This window comes from Leucoraja erinacea, chromosome 34 (genome assembly GCF_028641065.1).
Source record: "Leucoraja erinacea ecotype New England chromosome 34, Leri_hhj_1, whole genome shotgun sequence".
In the NCBI taxonomy this organism is placed as follows: Eukaryota; Metazoa; Chordata; class Chondrichthyes; order Rajiformes; family Rajidae; genus Leucoraja; species Leucoraja erinaceus.
In genome coordinates this window covers 9561149-9579604 of record NC_073410.1, presented here as the reverse complement: position 1 = coordinate 9579604, position 18456 = coordinate 9561149, and the positions used below count along the sequence as shown (strand labels likewise).

The 18456-nt window shown below is 38.6% G+C and overlaps 1 protein-coding gene across 3 annotated transcripts in view; it reads right to left on the bottom strand.

Moving 5' to 3' along the window:
- The window catches only part of LOC129712985 (serine-rich coiled-coil domain-containing protein 2-like), a 336356-nt gene that overhangs the window by 124714 nt on the left and 193186 nt on the right, over positions 1 to 18456 (bottom strand). For all 3 annotated transcript variants that reach the window (XM_055661816.1, XM_055661817.1, XM_055661818.1), the window contains exon 7: positions 8080 to 8287. In XM_055661816.1, coding sequence (XP_055517791.1) covers positions 8080 to 8287 — 208 coding nt within the window. The remainder of the gene's footprint in view (positions 1 to 8079; positions 8288 to 18456) is intronic.

The following is an 18456-nucleotide window of genomic DNA, read 5'->3' as shown; positions in this document are numbered from 1 at the left end:
AACCGACTCTATCTAATCGCAACACTCCCTTATCAGTTTTACTTGCCCAAATTACATTTTTATTTTTGGTTGCAAGTCACATAAGGTGCAAAGAAGAATGAATGCATCTGCAATAGATTTGCATGACTCTTACCAACCATAAAAAAGGAATTACAAGTTAACTGTTTCTGTGAAAATAAAACAGGACCAGAGATCAATTGTTTTAAATCAATAGGATGCAGCCAATGCTGAAGTCCATGTAAATCAAGATAATGAATAACAAAAAAACAATCAAAGAGAAGGAAAAAGCATTAAAGGTGTTTTTCTGATTTAGAAACATTAAGCTAAAAATGTTTGCATTTTGATTTCCTCCTCAAAACACTTGAAAGATTTAATTATTTTGCATTAGAAATCAAGGCTCATTCCATTTAAGTTTTATGAAATGATCCTTGCCTGACATCAGTTCCTGATGTTGCTACTGTGATTGGTTTCAGGACATTGTTGTGAGATTGAAGCTGCTGCCATCAGTAATGTTGTTTTCAATCAGTAGGACTTCCAATCGTAGTGGCATTTCTTTTAGGTTTACTGAAATACTAAAACTGCATTGTTCTACACCAATCTTCCTTCCACCAAGGTCAAAGCAGCCAAGCAACAAATATGAACCTATTACTATCTGAGTTTATGTTATTGGACCCAGTAGGAGACCAGAACATGTTTCATTGGGAAGATTTTTCCATTATAAACTGGAAAGCTGGACTGCACATAATACATTTCCAACAAATGCTTGTTTTGTTTATTTTACTGCGAAAAGAGTTTTTATTATTTCACCAGATTCTGAGGAAAAAAATATAATGGTTTGTATTGACGTATAGCTTGTTTTCTTTTCCTAAATGCCATTTTATCAGGTACATAAACAACTGGGGGAGAGCAGACGTCCATATTCAATGACCCATTCATTAGCTGCATAATCCATTCATACAGTTACGGTGGCATGAGACGCCAGTTTTAGACAGTGCTGGGACTTGGAAACACATCAGTGGGAATATGGCTGATTCTTTGTGGCTTTTCAGAATAACTGTCTAAAGGGTTTGGATGGAAATTGAGGGCAAGGACTGGAGAAGGTTCCCAGTAGAAGAAGAATGGTAATTCCATGGGATCACATTCGATTTAGATTCTGACCTGATAAACCTCTGCTGGCAAGTGATAACTCAAATATTGAGAGCTGTAGCAGGACTTGTTTTAATTGTACTGCAAGCTGAGATTGTCTTGCCTGTTCAATATCATTCCAAAACTCAATATACAACAAATGCTGGTCAATTAAATGGGTAAGATGACTTAACGTGCTCTATTAGTTTTCCTGATTCCAAATTACTTATAGTATAGTAGTTGTGACTTTGTTATCAGTTGAGTTAAGATTCCAGATGATATAAATATTTGGTTAGCTATAATGTAAGCACGATGCACATGTTTCACAGTGTTTTTCAGAAAATTGTTCTCTTCCTTGCTCAGTCCTATTTTCAACAAGCCAGGAGTACATCTGACAAGGGGCACAAAATGGGAAAGTGCAATGCCCACTGTTTGCAATGTGAAAGTATTAATCGTAACAATGTGACACTGAATCTCATATTTCAGCAAGGGTACACTGCCAGTACATTATGACCTTTATCTATTAACAAGCAATGTCATTTACATACAACTGATCTCTAAATGAGCTTTGCTGTCAAATACATAGTCAAGAAAACGGGCAATTATTCACTGCCATTTTAGCTATTAGTTAATGGAAATCCACACCTCCATTACAGATTTTTGAAATATTCATGCAACGTTATTAGTTTTTTATATTGCAGACCTTCAGAATAACTTAGTTTACTAAAACTTAGTTTAAGAACTTAGTTGTGCTGCATTCAGTAGAAATCTTATGGCCTTGCTTGCAATATCTCTTCCACTTGAGGCTCATAATTTTATGTGTATCAATATTTTCCCAAGTACTCAGATTACAGAAAAGGTCCCAAGTTTTTGCACATTTACACATGCATTCAGCTGCAGAAATCTTCAGTAATTCAGAACAAGATCCCTCACTGGAGTTCTTTACTCGGACTTTATCAGATGTTAATCCTGCACTAAATGTTATACCCTTTATCTGTAGATTATGGATGGCTTGATTATAAACATGTATAGTTTATTTCTTTGACTGGAGTCAACAAATCTGTTGAAAAAACTCTCTGGGATTTACTTTGGAAGGAGGCAATCTTGTGTCAATTGTTCACTATTTGGAGTTTTGAAGGCTTTATTTCAGTCCCATGGGGATGCACTTCCATGCACTTCAAAAAATCCGTTCAAAATCCATTTTGAACTATGCTACGAGAATGCAGGGTGACTTGGACAGGTTGGGTGAGTGTGCAGATACATGGCAAATGCAGTTTAATGTGGATAAATGTGAGGTTATCCACTTTGGTAGCAAAAACAGGAAGGCAGATTACTATCTAAATGGTGTCAAGTTGGGAAAAGGGGAAGTACAACGGGATCTGCAGGGCCGTGTTCATCAGTCAATGAAAGTAAGCATGCAGGTACAGCAGGCAGTGAAGAAAGCGAATGGCATGTTGGCCTTTATACCAAGAGGAGTTGAGTATAGGAGCAAAGAGGTCCTTTCTGCAGTTGTATAGGGCCCTAGTGAGACCACACCTGGAGTATTGTGTGCAGTTTTGGTCCCCTAATTTGAGGAAGGACATTCTTGCTATTGAGGGAGTGCAGCCTAGGTTTACAAGGTTAATTCCCCGGATGGCGAGACTGTCATATGCTGAGAGAATGGAGCGGCTGGGCTTGTATATTCTGGAGTTTATAGCGGCTCTGGAGTTTAGAAGGATGAGAGGATATCTTATTGAAATATATAAGCTTATTAAAGGTTTGGACACGCTAGAAGCAGGATACATGTTCCTGATGTTGGGGGAGTCCAGAACCAGGGGCCACAGTTTAAGAATAAGGAGTAAGCTATTTAGAACGGAGACAAGGAAACACTTTTTCTCACAGAGAATTGTGAGTCTGTGGAATTCTCTGCCTCAGAGGGCGGTGGGGGCTGGTTCTCTGGATACTTTCAAGAGAGACCTAGATAGGGCTCTTAAAGATAGCATAGTCAGAGGATATGGGGAGAAGGCAGGAATGAGGTACTGATTGTGGATGATCAGTCATGATCACATTGAATGGCTGGCTCGAAGGGCCGAATAGCCTACTCCTGCACCTATTGTTTATTGTCGATCATCTATTTCAATAAATACAACAGCGTTGCCTATACTTGAATAAAATCTAGTGCAAATAATACACCCAAACATGTTGTTAGGCACAGAAAACAAACTACACTCTTATTATTCTGTACTTAAAATATGTCAGATATAACAAAACCCAGTCTGGAAAAAGTGATTAAAACAAAATCTCCAAGTAAATGGTAACCTATTCAAAAAGACCATGAAGTGGGTAATAGAAGCAGACAGTTCTCACGGATTCCAAGTATTATTCTAGTTTGATAATGGGCAATTTATTAGGAAGGTGCCAATCTAATGAAAATCATGTAACTTACAAAATAACCTTGCTTACAATTCCCCAGATGATTGGCATCTTTGAAGAAATAACATAATTTTTTCTTGTTTGATAAATGTTAGAAAAAGTGGAAATGGGGAAAAAAGCTGTTGCCTCTGAATGGATTGTTAGTTCATTAAGTCATTAGTCCAAGACTGTCATAGAAAGGAAGGAAAATACAAGGTATGGTTTTCTACAGCAATGAGTTACTGAAACACAGAATGCATTAGCATATAGTGATTGAGGCAGAAACTCTTAAGGCTATGAATAATTACTGGCAGCAAAGTAAAAAGAAATTAAGCAAAAGATCCATTTTAGGTTGCTCTTATCCAGAGGTGGCATAGAGGTGATAAGCTGAACGAATTTGAAATTGTACAGTCTTCTTTAATTGCATTATAAATGTTTAAACTTGATGTAGGAAATAGAATGAGGACTTGCCAATTCAGCCCTTCGTGTCAGTTCTACCATTCGATATCATGGTGGATATCTTACATCAAGACACTTCTCTGCACTAATTAATTATCTCTTGATACTCCTGATATTGAATATTATAGCGATCACTCTTTGTAACTCCTCTGGATCCTCTACACAGCCATTATCGCCACATATTTTTGTGCTATCAGTAAGAAGTCTCCATGAATTCACTCTCCATATGATATTTTTTTAATTTAATTTGCCAGTCTCTTTATATATAAAAACTAGACTAAGTGGGACCCGTTGGGTCCCAGCATCACACAGGAGGGCTGGTCCCCTAATGCAATATTCCACCTCTACACCAATTCCAATATCGGTGGCCAGTGTGTGTGGGGGGGGAGCTTTCTGGAGCGCTAGTATGGGTGTTGTGGGCTGAAAGGACTTATTTCCAGAGGGCTAGTATGGACACTGTGGGCCGAATGGAATCTTGGGTTGGCGGCTCAGTTACTCAAGCCTGTTGTGCTGGCAGCCCACTCACTCACGGCTGGTGGGCTGGCAGTTGACTCACGGCTATTCCTTGAAATTCCATTTCAAGCAGGGTGGAAGGCCACCAAATTCAAGTGCAGTTTCTTACCACTTCAAGCAGGGTGCAAGGCCACTAAAGACAGGGAGTCGTGACCTCTACCTCCTCCATCTTGCAGAGACTGAGCCACGCCCACACTTCTGGGTTTTATAGTCCCTCCCCAACTCCCACCAGAAGGGGCGTGGCCTTCATAGCATGATTTACAGGGGAGAGAATCTCAACATTTTTTTAAACACTAATAACTCTTTTATTTTTTATCAATGGGAAAAATCCTCGGCACCTGATGAGCGGAAGGGGACTCTGAGGGAGGTGGCCAAAAATCACAGCCGTACATGGTAGCGTCAATATAAATGTCAAACAGGAAGTGGTCAAGATTAGACTTTTAATTATATAAAGGCAAGGCAACTTTAATTAGGCAAGGCAACTTTAGCATTTCCAAAGGCAACACAGCTTTAGCATTTCCAAACCAAACAGCTTTAGCATTTCCAAACCAAAGGCAACACAGCTTTAGCATTTCCAAACCAAAGGCAATACAGCTTTAGCATTTTCCAAACCAAAGGCAACATAGCTTTAGCATTTCCAAACTAAAGGCAATACAGCTTTAGCATTTCCAAACCAAAGGCAACACAGCTTTAGCATTTCCAAACCAAAGGCACTATAGCATTTCAAACCACAATACAGCTTACGGGTCAAACCTGCAACAGGTCAGTAGCAAACCAAACTCACAGCTTTAGTGTCCAAACATGTGTACAGCTTTGTTATTTCAAAACCAAGCGCACAGGTTTACATTTGAGAACCGTGAACCAGCTTTCGCATTTCCCCTATATTTGCACCACATTACGGGTACTGACAGGTCAGTAAAACCACTCACAGTTTAGTGTACATGTGTTCAGTGTTATTCACAGCGCAGACTGAGAGACGTGACCCTCTCGCTCCCCTATCTTGCAGCGACTGACTGAGGCACTCAGCACTTCAGGGTTTTATAGTCCCTCTGGAAGGGCATGGCCTTCAGGAGAGAGAATCCCAACATTTTTTAAACACTAATAACTCTTTTATTTTTAATTGATGGGAAAAATCCTCTTGTCCTGTGCAGCGGAGGGGGACTCTGAGTAAGATGGCCAAATATCACGTAAGTGGTAGCATTTTTTCTAAAATCAATATACAGAACAACAGGAAGTGGTCAAGATCAGACTTTTAGTAATATAGATTGTATTTGCCATGTTAAATACACTTCTAATTTCCCAATTCATACCATGCCCTAAAGTAACACTATCATATGGAAGCCAATATTAAACTCTTACCAATCTAACCTGTCTCTTGCTGTTACTTATCCAAACAGATTCTATTCTTGATTGTTTAGCTAACATTATTCTTCTCTACATCTCTATCTCATTGTGCAACATCAGAGCTACCCTACATCCTTCTCCATTTTTCTTGCTCTGCTAAAGATATTCTGGAACATTTACTTTCCAAAAGTCATTTTGTAACCATTTCTTGAATGACATTTTGACAGCATCTATTTATGCTATTAATTTGCCTACTTTGTTGTGAATCTAGTGTGCATTTCCATAGAGCATTCATTTTGAGTTTTTTTAACCCACTTTTCGCTTTTTGACTGTAATGTGAAATTATACTTACATTTATATGCACTGAAACTTCCTGAAAATCTCATAATCATTATGTATTTTGCCACCCTATACTATTATTTTGACCTTTCTCCTTTGTTTCCAAACATTCCCCTCATCAAAACCCTTCCACCCACCATTTTGATTGCACCTTATCTACAGCCCAAGGTATGAGGTTTGCTTACATCCATCTCAGTTTGACCCTAAATGGATCAAAACACACACGTTCAATGCACTGATTTCATCTATTCTATTCCAATTTGCACATTTCTCAGCTGACAATCAACCCATAGTTGCTTTTGTGGCTCTGATTTGTAACTTGTGTCACAGTTGCTCACTTTCATTTAAAATAACTTCTTCGTCCTAGCTGGTTGTCATATTGATCATAACAATTGGACCTTTGTCTTTCTACAAGATTTTCTCTATCCCCAAGATGTCTTAATCCAGTTACTTGGATTAAAACATAACCTTTGGGGTGCACATTCATAGTTGCAAAGCTCAAACCCCATTGATTAACTAAGGCATCCCCTAATTAATTTCATATCTCTGCTTTAATTTCTATTTCCAAACATCAAAGCTCCAAATGTTACAAAAATGTAAAAATTCAATTCAAATGTTGGGTACATAGCCCAGTCCTTCATGCAAACCAGCCTCCCCCATCAACTTCATCTGCACTTCCTGCTGTGTTAGGAAAGTAGCCAGAGTAATCAAGGACCACTCACACCCCAGTCATTCACACTCTCCTGTTGGGCAGAAAATGCAAAAGCTTGAATTCATGTACCACCAGATTCAAGAACAAATACAGTACTTCCCACTTTTATCAGCCTCTTGAAAAGACCTTTCATAAGCTAAGGATGTATCTCTGATCTTCCAATCTGCCACATTGTAACCCTCACACTTTTGCATCTGCTATTTCTCCATAGCTGTAACAGTATATTCTGCACTCTCTTTTCTTTCTCTCTGTTGAACTCATCAACAGTACGATTGCACTCATGATTGGTATGATCTGGTTTGATCTGCTTGGACAGCATGCACGTGACAATAACAAACCAATATCAATACCAATATTGAGAATTAGTGGAGCAGATGACAAAAAAAGTCCTCAAAATATTTGAAAAAGAGTAGGACTTGTAATTGAGTTAAAGATGACATTATCTTGAATAAAGCCTACTTTTGTTTTATTGTTTATGCTGTCACTATGAACCTTTAATCATTTCTCTGCAAAACAATAGTACAGACGTATCTGAAAATGTTACTGTGTCAAGCAGTGGCACTACAACCAGACGCAACTATATCAATGGAAATTACTGGCAGCTTCTCCTTTACTGCTGTTTGAATCAGTTACACATGGTGTTCTTTCTTCATCAAAATATGACAGAACTGCAGCTACTCGCTATACTAAATATTTTTCCCGTTTCCCATTCCCCTCCTAACCATGACTATATGTCTAAATGAAGAAACAAAATGACAAGCAGTTGAACCATTAGTGCTTCTGCTCTAAGGTTATTTGATTTAATGAATTTTACATCATTTTTTAAGGACTTTATGATTAAACCAATCTGAATATTTTACTGCATGCAGCAATCCAGTCACAGAGATGACGCTACATGTGTTAGAGACCAGAATTGAGAACTTGTTTTCCACATAGGTTAATGATATTTTGCAATAAAATTATTTTTGCTTTGAAAATAATCATGGAGAACCACCCTAAATAGAGAGTTGATTATGCCAGTGGGAAAATAAAGTAACTGTAAAGGTTTGTGCTTAAAACTTTGCTATGATTTGAAAAATAGTTTTTCTGGACTTTTGTCTTCCATCTCAATTATGCATCTCATGACAGTAGCGTTAGTATTTAATGAGCACAATGTAGACAGCAAGCTTAGTTAAATGCAAACTTAAAGAGTGTACCTGTTGCAGCAACCTCTTCAGTTTAAGTATCTGGGTCTTAACAGCTGTGCAGTCATGTACCATGTGCCTCAGTGTCAGGACATCCAGCATAACGGTGCTATCTGCCACAGGCCGAGAGGATCTCATGTGATTAGTGGGAGGGTGATAGTAACTTGAAGCTGCATGCCAATCAAAATGGTCCACTGGAAGCTCCTGGGAAACGGGGCTCCTGCAGAGGAAAAAATAATGCATGATCACTGCTCAAATATTAAGTAATAGAATTAAAACTAATATAAGTTCTAGAATCTCCATAAACAGGCCATGGATTTAGACAGGCAGTTAACCATCAAACAACTGTTCTGAAACTTTTCGATCCGCAACAGCAGGTACAAATCTTGGCTTTATTTTAACATTACTAACAGCCTATTGAATCCTGCTTAAATCAAAGTCTGGAACCAGGGGCCACAGTCTTAGAATAAAGGGGAGGCCATTTAAGACTGAGGTGAAAAAATTTTTTTTTTCACCCAGAGTTGTGAATTCCCTGCCACAGAGGGCAGTGGAGGCCAAATCACTGGATGGATTTAAGAGAGCGTTAGATAGAGCTCTAGGGGGTAGTAGTATCAAGGGATATGGGGAGAAGGCAGGCAAGGGTTATTGATTGGGGACGATCAGCATGATCACAATGAATGGCGGTGCTGGCTCGAAGGGCCAAATGGCCCCCTCCTGCACCTATTTTCTATGTTTCTACGTTTCTATGTATGCATTTTCACCTTTCATTTCTCTCCCATGTACACTTCTGTACATGGGAGAGAAGAGGGTGAGACTCGTCCTTGATTATGCTGGTGGCCTGGTGGCCTTGCCAAGGCAGAATGAAGTGTAGTACTTGGCGTCGTGACTCACCCGTTGCAGCGGCCCCTACAGCCTGTCTGTTTTTTTTATTTTTTGTCTAGTTAAATGTAGTGTTGGTGTTTTTTTAATACTGGTTTTAAATGTGTATATGTGGGGGGCTGGGGGGAGGGGGAAATCTCTTCCCTGTCCAGGAGACCCGACCTTTTCCCTGTCGGGTCTCCGTTGTCGTTGGGGCCTAGCACCGTGGAGCGGCCTCCAACCTGAACGACCCGGGGGCTCGGGAGACTGCGGAGCTGCGGACTACTTACCATCGTGGGGCTGGCCGGCCTCAGAGCGTGGGGAGCGGTGGTGACTCGCTGCTGCGACTCGACTGCAGGGGGCCCGGAGGCTCCAGCAACGCAGCCGCAGGTCCGGTGGACTGGGACATCGGGAGCTCGCGGGTCCGGGGGGAGAGACCGCTTCCTGGAGCTCCCGCAACGCGACTTCTCCAGCCCGTGTCGCGGGGTTGGAACGACCCGGAGCGGGGACGTACATCGCCCGGCGTGGCTTCATGGCCGTGGGACATTCCAGTGCCTGCCGGGGCTCCAACTTTGTGACTTTTAGACCGGGAGCGGGGCCGTAAATCGCCCGGCACGGCCTAAAAATGGCTGTGGGACTTATCATCGCCCGCCTGGGGCTTGGACATCGGGAGAGAAATGGAGAACAGGGGAGAGAAAATACTTTGCCTTCCATCACAGTGGGTTCACTGTGATGGATGTTTGTGTGAATTAAATTGTCTGTATGTCTGGAAATGCTCTGGAAAGCCAAAACAAGACGTTCACCCAAAATTGAGATGTAAAACTGCAGATTTATAATTGATGACCTAATTATTTTATTTTACATCAAACATGCATTTTCATCCAAACTGCATGGTTGATTTTGAGGGAAATTGAATTACCAGGACTCAGTGTGTCATCCAGAAGGCAATGAAAGAAAAATACATTTTATCTACAAGGATAATATTTCAGGCTGGATTCTTCCTAACCTAACAGCAAGTAATAGGATTGTGCCAAAGGGCCAATTCCTAACTTTAATTGACTTTTCATCTCATACAGATCTTATGTAAATTGTATGCATGTCATGTTATTTCAGTGGCATTAGTCTGCCCCATAATGGAAGTTCAGGGTGATAGCATGATCTTGTCATCATGGGCAATTAACACTAACATTTTCATACTAAATATTCTGCTACCTTTAAAAGTAACATGACCAACACAATAGGAAATTGTAAATAATGTTGAATATTCTGAAATTTACAGATATAAATTTCAGAAAAAGACTATTTGCAAGGAAAATAGTATATTTTCTTAAAAACATTAGATTATCATTAGTGAATAAAATAAGCATAAATGTAGGGAGACCTATTGTCTCTTCCAATATTTACTATATTTGATGCAGGACCAATTTCCCTCCTGGGATAAATAAAATACTATTGTATCGTATTGTGTATAATTGTAAAGTTCTGATTTGAATCAATCGATTATTGAACTGAGAGGATTATAGTTTTTATCACCACACTTTACTAATAATCAGATATCAAACACATAAAAAAAACAGACTGACTCAGATTTTTCAATTCCTGGTTATTATTGGAAATTACCCTCCTGTGCCAGCCTCCACAGTCACCAACCTCGTATTCGACTTTGTCCATTTTACTCAATGTTGGCCTCACCAAACAGATTTAACAAATGAACTGATTGAACAAAAATTCAGAAATAGACTAAAATATGGGTGAGCAAAATTATTTTCTGTGGAAAGATCACCTTTATTTGCTGCAAGTACCAAGCTTGAAAAATTCTGGCTGATTTGAAAAATAATTGTGGACAAATTACAGATAAAGTAGAGATATGGAAAGCAATTTGAAAAGCAGCGGTTTGTTAGCCTTCATTGAAGTACATTAATGTTCGGTATTACCAGAACAGCACAATGCTTTTGTGAGAACGTGCTTAAAGAGTATTATGGTGTAGTTCTGGTTTCTTTCTCCAAGGAAGATATACTTATCTTAGAGGGGATTCATCAAATGTTTAGGAAGAAACTGCAGATGCCGGTTTACACTCCTTCCATCCAGAGATGCTGGCTGTCCCGCTGAGTTACTCCAGCATTTAGTGTCTATCTTCACAGCAAATGTTTTGCAGACTCATTTCCAGAAGGAGATGGATACTCAAAGCATTTTGGAGGACAGTTAGAAGATCGAGGATCTCACAATTAAAAAAAAAACTAGATAACACAAAAGCACTTCCTCAGGCAACTCAAAACTAGAAACTGCTGTTTCAGGTTAAAAAAATATTCACTCAAGTAGTTCAGAATCTTTGGAATGTTCAGTCTCAAAGAACCATGTACGATCCTTTACTACAGTAAAAATTGAGTTTGACAAATTTTAAAAGACTAAAAGAATCCAGCGATCATGGTGATCATGCAGCAAAATAAGCAAACTATGATTGTACTGAATGAAGTGGAAATTTGAGGGCTATATAATCCCCCACACCCAACTCTTCCTCTTGTGACAATGACATAGCCTAGAAAAATAGCCGCTATAAACTTCAATATCAGTCTACATCATTTTTGAATTATTCACATTGATCATGTTATTTGCACAAAGCTATACATAAATCCTATCTTTACAAATCACTTTACCTAACCAATAAAAAAAACATAATTCTAATTAGAAAGAGAAAAGTGGTAATTTCAATCAACAAAACAGCATCTGGTGTTTATTCCCCACAGTCGTAAATATCATCTGGAACAAGCATTAAGAATTGAGTAATATATAAACCTATTCTAACTCTTAATATTTTGCAGTCATTGAGTACATTAGCAAGCATCTGGTCAATGCAAAATTGTAAAAAGAACTTTTACTATAAATAGTTCATACGTCAGTGAACACTTATTACACTTTTTACCACACTCAGAAGGGAAGAAAGAGTTGCCTATAATTTTCTTTATGCCTATTGCTTCGGCAGTATAATGAATTTTGAAGTACTGTACATCCATTATGTTTATTTTGAAACAATACACAAAAAAACTGTCAAATATTTTATTACAAAGCACTGGACCTGGATGTCAAGAGCATAGCAATGCTCCTCACAACAATCTAAACATCTTCTCTCCCAACTTTGTTAAAATGTTTCACAAAATTATTACTTTAAATGTTATTACCCAAATAATGGTGTGAAATTGTATCCAAAAGATTTTACTCTCTCCCTGCTAATATTATGTAACCTCCCAAAGACAGAAAATAGAAATGTTGATTCATATGAATCAATGCTACAGCATGTTCTAAATGGCAATGTGATTTGAAAGATTTATGACCCTCAATTGGAAAATGATTAAGAGCAGCTAAAAACATAACCTGTTTCTAATATAAAAACTTAAAGAAAACAATTGTGAAATACGTTAAGAAACTGACATGGAGGTAAGTTTCTCTATTAAGTACCAATTGGAATTAGCCTATCAATGACATCCAACCAACTATCTCGACAATTGCAGTAGACTTGAAAAGACATGTGTTTATTCTATTTACTGAGAACAATCTCCCAGTAAATTGCCACTTATTACACGCTGAAACATTTACTTATTTCAGTTATCAGTTAAGCCTTCCTCAGAATTGCTTCAATGCTATATCTTTCTAAAGAACCAAGAAAGGTGACATTGCAGAGGTGTAAGTATGATGTCAGAATCTTGATCAATTCAAACATATTGTTATGAAGGCTTGAAACAAAGAATGCCCTTCAATGAACCACATTATTGGCTAGAATTCTCATATCCACTTCACATCTTGTTGGCAATATAAAATGAGAAAACTAATTTCTGCTCTTCTAAACTTCAGCGAAGACAAGCTTAACCAGTGCAATCTTTAGTCAGGGCGCCGTAATGTTTGGGACACATAGCTTCACAGGCATTTGTAATTGCTCAGGTATGTTTAATCGCCTGCTTAATGCAGGTATAAGAGAGCTCTCAGCACCTCGTCTTTCCTCCAGTGTTTCCTTAATTGCTGTTTATCAACATGAGGACCAAAGTTGTGCCAATGAAAGTCAAAGAAGCCATTATGAAACTGAGAAACAAGAATAAAACTGTTAGAGACATCAGCCAAACTTTAGGCCTACCAAAATCAACTGTTGGGAACATGATTAAGAAGAAAGAGAGCAGTGGTGAGTTTACTAATCGCAAAGTGACTGGCAGGCCAAGGAAGACCTATACAGCTGATGACAGAAGAATTCTCTCTATAATAAAGAAAAATCTCCAAACACGTGTCCGACAGATCAGAAAACTGTTCAGGAGTCATGTGGGGATTTGCTATGACCACTGTCCGCAGAAGACTCCATGAACAGAAATACAGAGGCTACACTGCAAGATGCAAACCACTGGTTAGCCGCAACGATAGGATGGCCGGGTTTGAGTTTGCCAAGAAGTACTTAAAAGAGCAACCACAGTTCTGGGAAAAAGTCTTGTGGACAGACGAGACAAAAAATAACATATCAGAGTGATGGCAAGAGCAAAGTATGGATGAGAGAAGGAACTGCCCAAGATCCAAAGTATACCACCTCATCTGTGAAACACGGTGGCGGGGGTGTTATGGCCTAGGCATGATTGGCTGCTGAAGGTCCTGGCTCACTTACCTTCATTGATGATACAACTGCTGATGGTAGGAACATAATGAATTTTGAAGTGTATAGACACATCCTATCTGCTTAAGTTCAAACAAATGCCTCAAAACCCATTGGCTGGCGGTTCATTCTACAGCAAGACAATGATCCCAAACATACTGCTAAAGCAACAAAGGAGTTTTTCAAAGCTAAAAAATGGTCAATCCTTGAGTGGCCAAGTGAATCACCCGATCTGAACTCAATTGAGCGTGCCTTTTATATGCTGAAAAGAAAACTGAAGGGGACTAGCCCCCAAAACAAGCAAAACCTAATGATGTCTGAAATACAGGCCTGGCAGAGCATCACCAGAAAAGACACCCAGCAACTGGTGATGTCCATGAATTGCAGACTTCAAGCTGTCATTGCATGCAAAGGACATGCAACAAAATACTAAATATGACTACTTTCATTTATATGACATTGCTGTGTCCCAAATATTATGGTGCCCTGAAATATATAAACACAGCTGTAATTTCTACATGGTGAAACCAAAATGTATAAAAATGGCCTTTATTAAAATCTGAAAATGTGCACTTTAACCACATGTGATTTTTTCTATTACAAATCTCAAATTGTGGAGTACAGCGGTAAATAAATAAATGGTGGGTCTTTGTCCCAAACATTATGGAAGGCACTGTATATCCTAACGATTGGTTGATATATCATATCCACGTTTATCATTTAGTTGGAATCATGAAATTATTTTATTTACAACACCGTGGGGGTACTATCATCAATGCTTTGAGGACAAAGCATTCCTTAAAATATTTATAATAAAAATAAAAACCTTTGAGCAATCTGCAAACAACATACATTCGCGCAAATAAAAAAAAACTATATGACTGCCACAAAAGCTGACGGGTGTATATATACCTTCACTTGTTAATTCTCCTTTTGCACAATTAATTCAGGGACTCTTAAAACGTTACCAAAGGTAGATTTCACGCCATCTCTCTTTAATTCGTTCAGTCGTCTGAAATTTCTATTGCTCCATTAGCAAGTAAGATCTCATCTGCTTTGTTTCAAAATCCACAAAGATAATTGTTTTATGTTGCTGAATGCAAACCATACTGCTGCACCATTGTAGAATCCGTATTTTAAAACAGTCTAATGAAGTGATGGACCCCTATTGCTTTACTACATTTGCGTATGAACTAATGATCATTTTAGCTTGCTGCTTCAGCACATGACTCAATTTCACATTTTAAATTGCACACTTCAATTAACAAAAGGCACATATCACCAGATTTGCAGTAACACAAGCATTGTGTACAACACAAATAGCTGTCATCTGAATATATTGCTGTATTTTTGCCATCTTTTGTTTTCTCTCATTTTTTCATGAAAATGAACAAAAACTATCCCTAATAAAATACTAAAAAGAAAACAAACAAAAAAAGAATAATTTCATTTCCTGATGTTATGATGGTGAAAATAACAATAATTTCAATTGGTTTTTTTAAACATCATTAAAATCCATTACTTTTGGTTCTTTCTCAAGATTCATCTCAAACTACGTTGACGATGGGGACATCAAAATGTTTTTCTGACACAATATGACACATTGACTATCAGATTCAGCTGTAAGGGCCAAATCAACAAAATCATGTCTGAATGGGTCACATGTGATTCAGCATTAAGTGTCAACACAAGATCGAAGAATCATGTCGACACTAGATCACAGTTCGAGGAATAGACCTACTTGCCGTCAACTACTGCAGTCTTCCCCTGTGAAACAAAGTCCGACTAAAGTCTCTGAATCCAAATGCAGAGCAGATATTGGTCCCACCTTTAAAGAGTATGAATTCAATTGCTGGGAGAAAAGATAAGACCAGGGTGTAAATGATCATTGCTTATGTTGGCTGCTTTCCCGTGGCAACATAAAGTTATAGCTGGAAACAATGAAGGAGGGCTAGTTTGAATGATGGACTTAGCTACATACTCAACTCTCTAATATATTTTCCATTCTTGAGTAGGGTTGTTGCAAAAGCAAGTTGTGGAGCATCCAATGGGATGCCGTTTAAGGTGCATCTGTGGAGATTTTGTGAGGGTTTTTGGAGATGCCAAGCTACCTTAAACTTCTGAGGAAGTAGAAGCATTGGTGTACTTTATTGGTCATAGCTTCAGTGTGGTCCAGGACAAATTATTGGTGACATTTCCGCCCAGGATCCTGAAGCTCTTCACCATCTCCACTCACTCATCAATGTTGCCAACTGGGGGCATGTACACCATCTGGTTTCCTGAAGTGAGCGACCAGCTCCTTCATCTTGCTGACAGTGAGAGAAAGATTGTTATCTAGATACAATGTTACTAAGCACGCTGTCTCCTTTCTGTACACTGTCTTGCCATTTTTCTGGCATCTACGGTGGCGTCACCTGCAAACTTGTAAACTGAGTTTGAATAGAATTTGGCCAGAAAATCATTTGAGTATAGTAAGGGGCTCAGAACATATCCTTCCTCAACAACTTGTGTACAAGCACACTTAAAACTAGAAATTATTATTTGTTAATTTGCTTGAATTACATTTTGTATATGTGTTATATGTGGGATACCAAATCATAAAAAGATTAATCGACTCAGAGAGGGTGATAATTATTTCAATGCAATTTACATCGCTTAACGATTTCAATTTACACAAGTGGTTCAAATACTAAAAGGAAGAGTTTAGTGCTTATTGCTTGCACTTTATTCAAAAGCTGCCAGCATACTGGGCATGGAACTGTTATGGATTTAAGCATTTACATGATGATTGTGACTGTTAAAGCTAATAAATTTGGATACAGTGATACAGCGATTGCCTTGAATTATTTATCCGTGCAATTGCTTTGCTTGATTTAAGCCTACAGGATGTCATGGCCAACAAAATTCATATTAGGCATTCACAATTACAGAAATAACATGAAAGAATAATGACTGTAAAGCCAGGCCATGCTATAATGTACTTTTGAAATATAGTTACTGCTGTAATTTAGAAAGAAAGTTCAAAAATAGTGGTGATCAAATCATCTGTTTAAATGACGTGATTAAATATGGATTTCAGGAGAATGCTAACTCTCACACTCATTTACAAGTGCAGAGGGATTTTTATTTTACTACAATGCAAGCACATGAACACAGTCTTACTTCAATGCCTTATTAGAAAGATGGCGAACATAACAATGCAACAGTTCCTCACCACCACACCCAAGCACTGCCCCTCTAACATGCCTCTGAACACCGTTCTGATACAACAGCGCATTAGATCATTTACCCTATTTCAGCTTTTCTCAGCATAATATTCCCCAGTTCCACCCTTCTAAAAAGCATATCTCCTCAGCATTGCCCCTCTCACAGTAGCATGCTTTAGCTGTTACCAGGCAAGGCAGCCCTCGTCCAGAAATTTATTTTAAGGGAATGCAGTTTATCCTTTAATTTTCCAAATATATGCAGTGAGCAGATCAGAAATCCTGCTTCATAACTAGGTAAGCTCAGGTTTTTTTTCTGAAATTAGATATATTATTCTTCAATAGAAGGAGATTATTTTCTCATTTGCCCAGAAATTACTGCAGCTTGACCAATATCCTGAAAGTGATGAAGAGTGGTTTAGCAATATTTATATTATATAATTATAATTATATATTATATAATTATATAATATATAATTTATCATTATAAATCTCAAACACAAAGGCATTTATGTTCAATAACTACATTGTGGAGTAAACCTACCATGACCAATTATTTTGAAGTTCCAATCTATAGTTCTCTGAAAGTGGTCCACAGATAGAGATGGGAGTAAAAGAAGGCATGTGCCATGCACACCTTCATAGATTGGGGCACAGAATATAAATGTTGGGGTGTTAGGTTGCAACTTTACAAAACACTGGTTTGACCGCACTTGCAATGCTATGTGCAGTTCTGTTCTTGGATGTTCTTGCACAGGGGAGGATGCAGAGGTGATTCGGCAGGATGCTGTATGGATTGGATAACTTTAGTTATGGGAAAAAATTGGCTAGGCTGGGCTTTTTTTCCTTGGCGCAAAAGAAGCTTTGGGATGACCAGTGGTGTGCAAAATAAAATAACCATGGATAGGGTAGATGGTCAGAATCTTTTCCCCGTGTTAAGAGAATCAAAAACAAGATAGCATAGGTTATGGTGAGAGAAAGAACATTTGAGGGGAAAGGCCTTTTCAAAACCTGAGAGCAGATGATATCTCAATCTCACTGTCAGTTGTGGCGTTACAATCACTCAGTGACATAGACTCTCACTTAAATAGGTAAGGCGTAGAAGGAAACTAATCTACGATGGGCATATGGTACTAGAATGGATAGGTATAAAGGTAGGCATGAACATGGTGGGCCAAAGGGCACATTTCAGTGCTGTGCGAATCAATGACTCTGCCTTTAAGAAAATAAATACGCTGTTTATTTAAATTATGCGAAGATGCCTTATTATATTGATTGGTGTTAAAGATTGTTGCATCATCATCATCATCATCGTTGAAAACATCAACAGGCACGGTGCATTACAATGCTGTGCATGACAGTGATCGCAACCTACTGAAGTGTGGATGGCCGTTGGCTCGCTAGGAGCTCATTCGCCCCTTGACAGGTTTTGTTTTTGGTCCTGCTGGTGGTCCACAGCCCCCTCCTCACCTGGAAAACCAGGTGGGGGAGACGGTTCAGTCACCGACTATCTGACCAGGGACCAGGCAGCACTTGGTTACATGGTTGCCACTGTCTAAAATATTTCAAGACCTACACTTAGCTTATTATTACTGAAGTGAGTCATATGATAATGACTCATAGCTAATAACTGTTTAGCAAGAGAATACAATAACAATATTATCCTAAAATGCAGAGTGCTGAATGTGACAAAAACAATATATC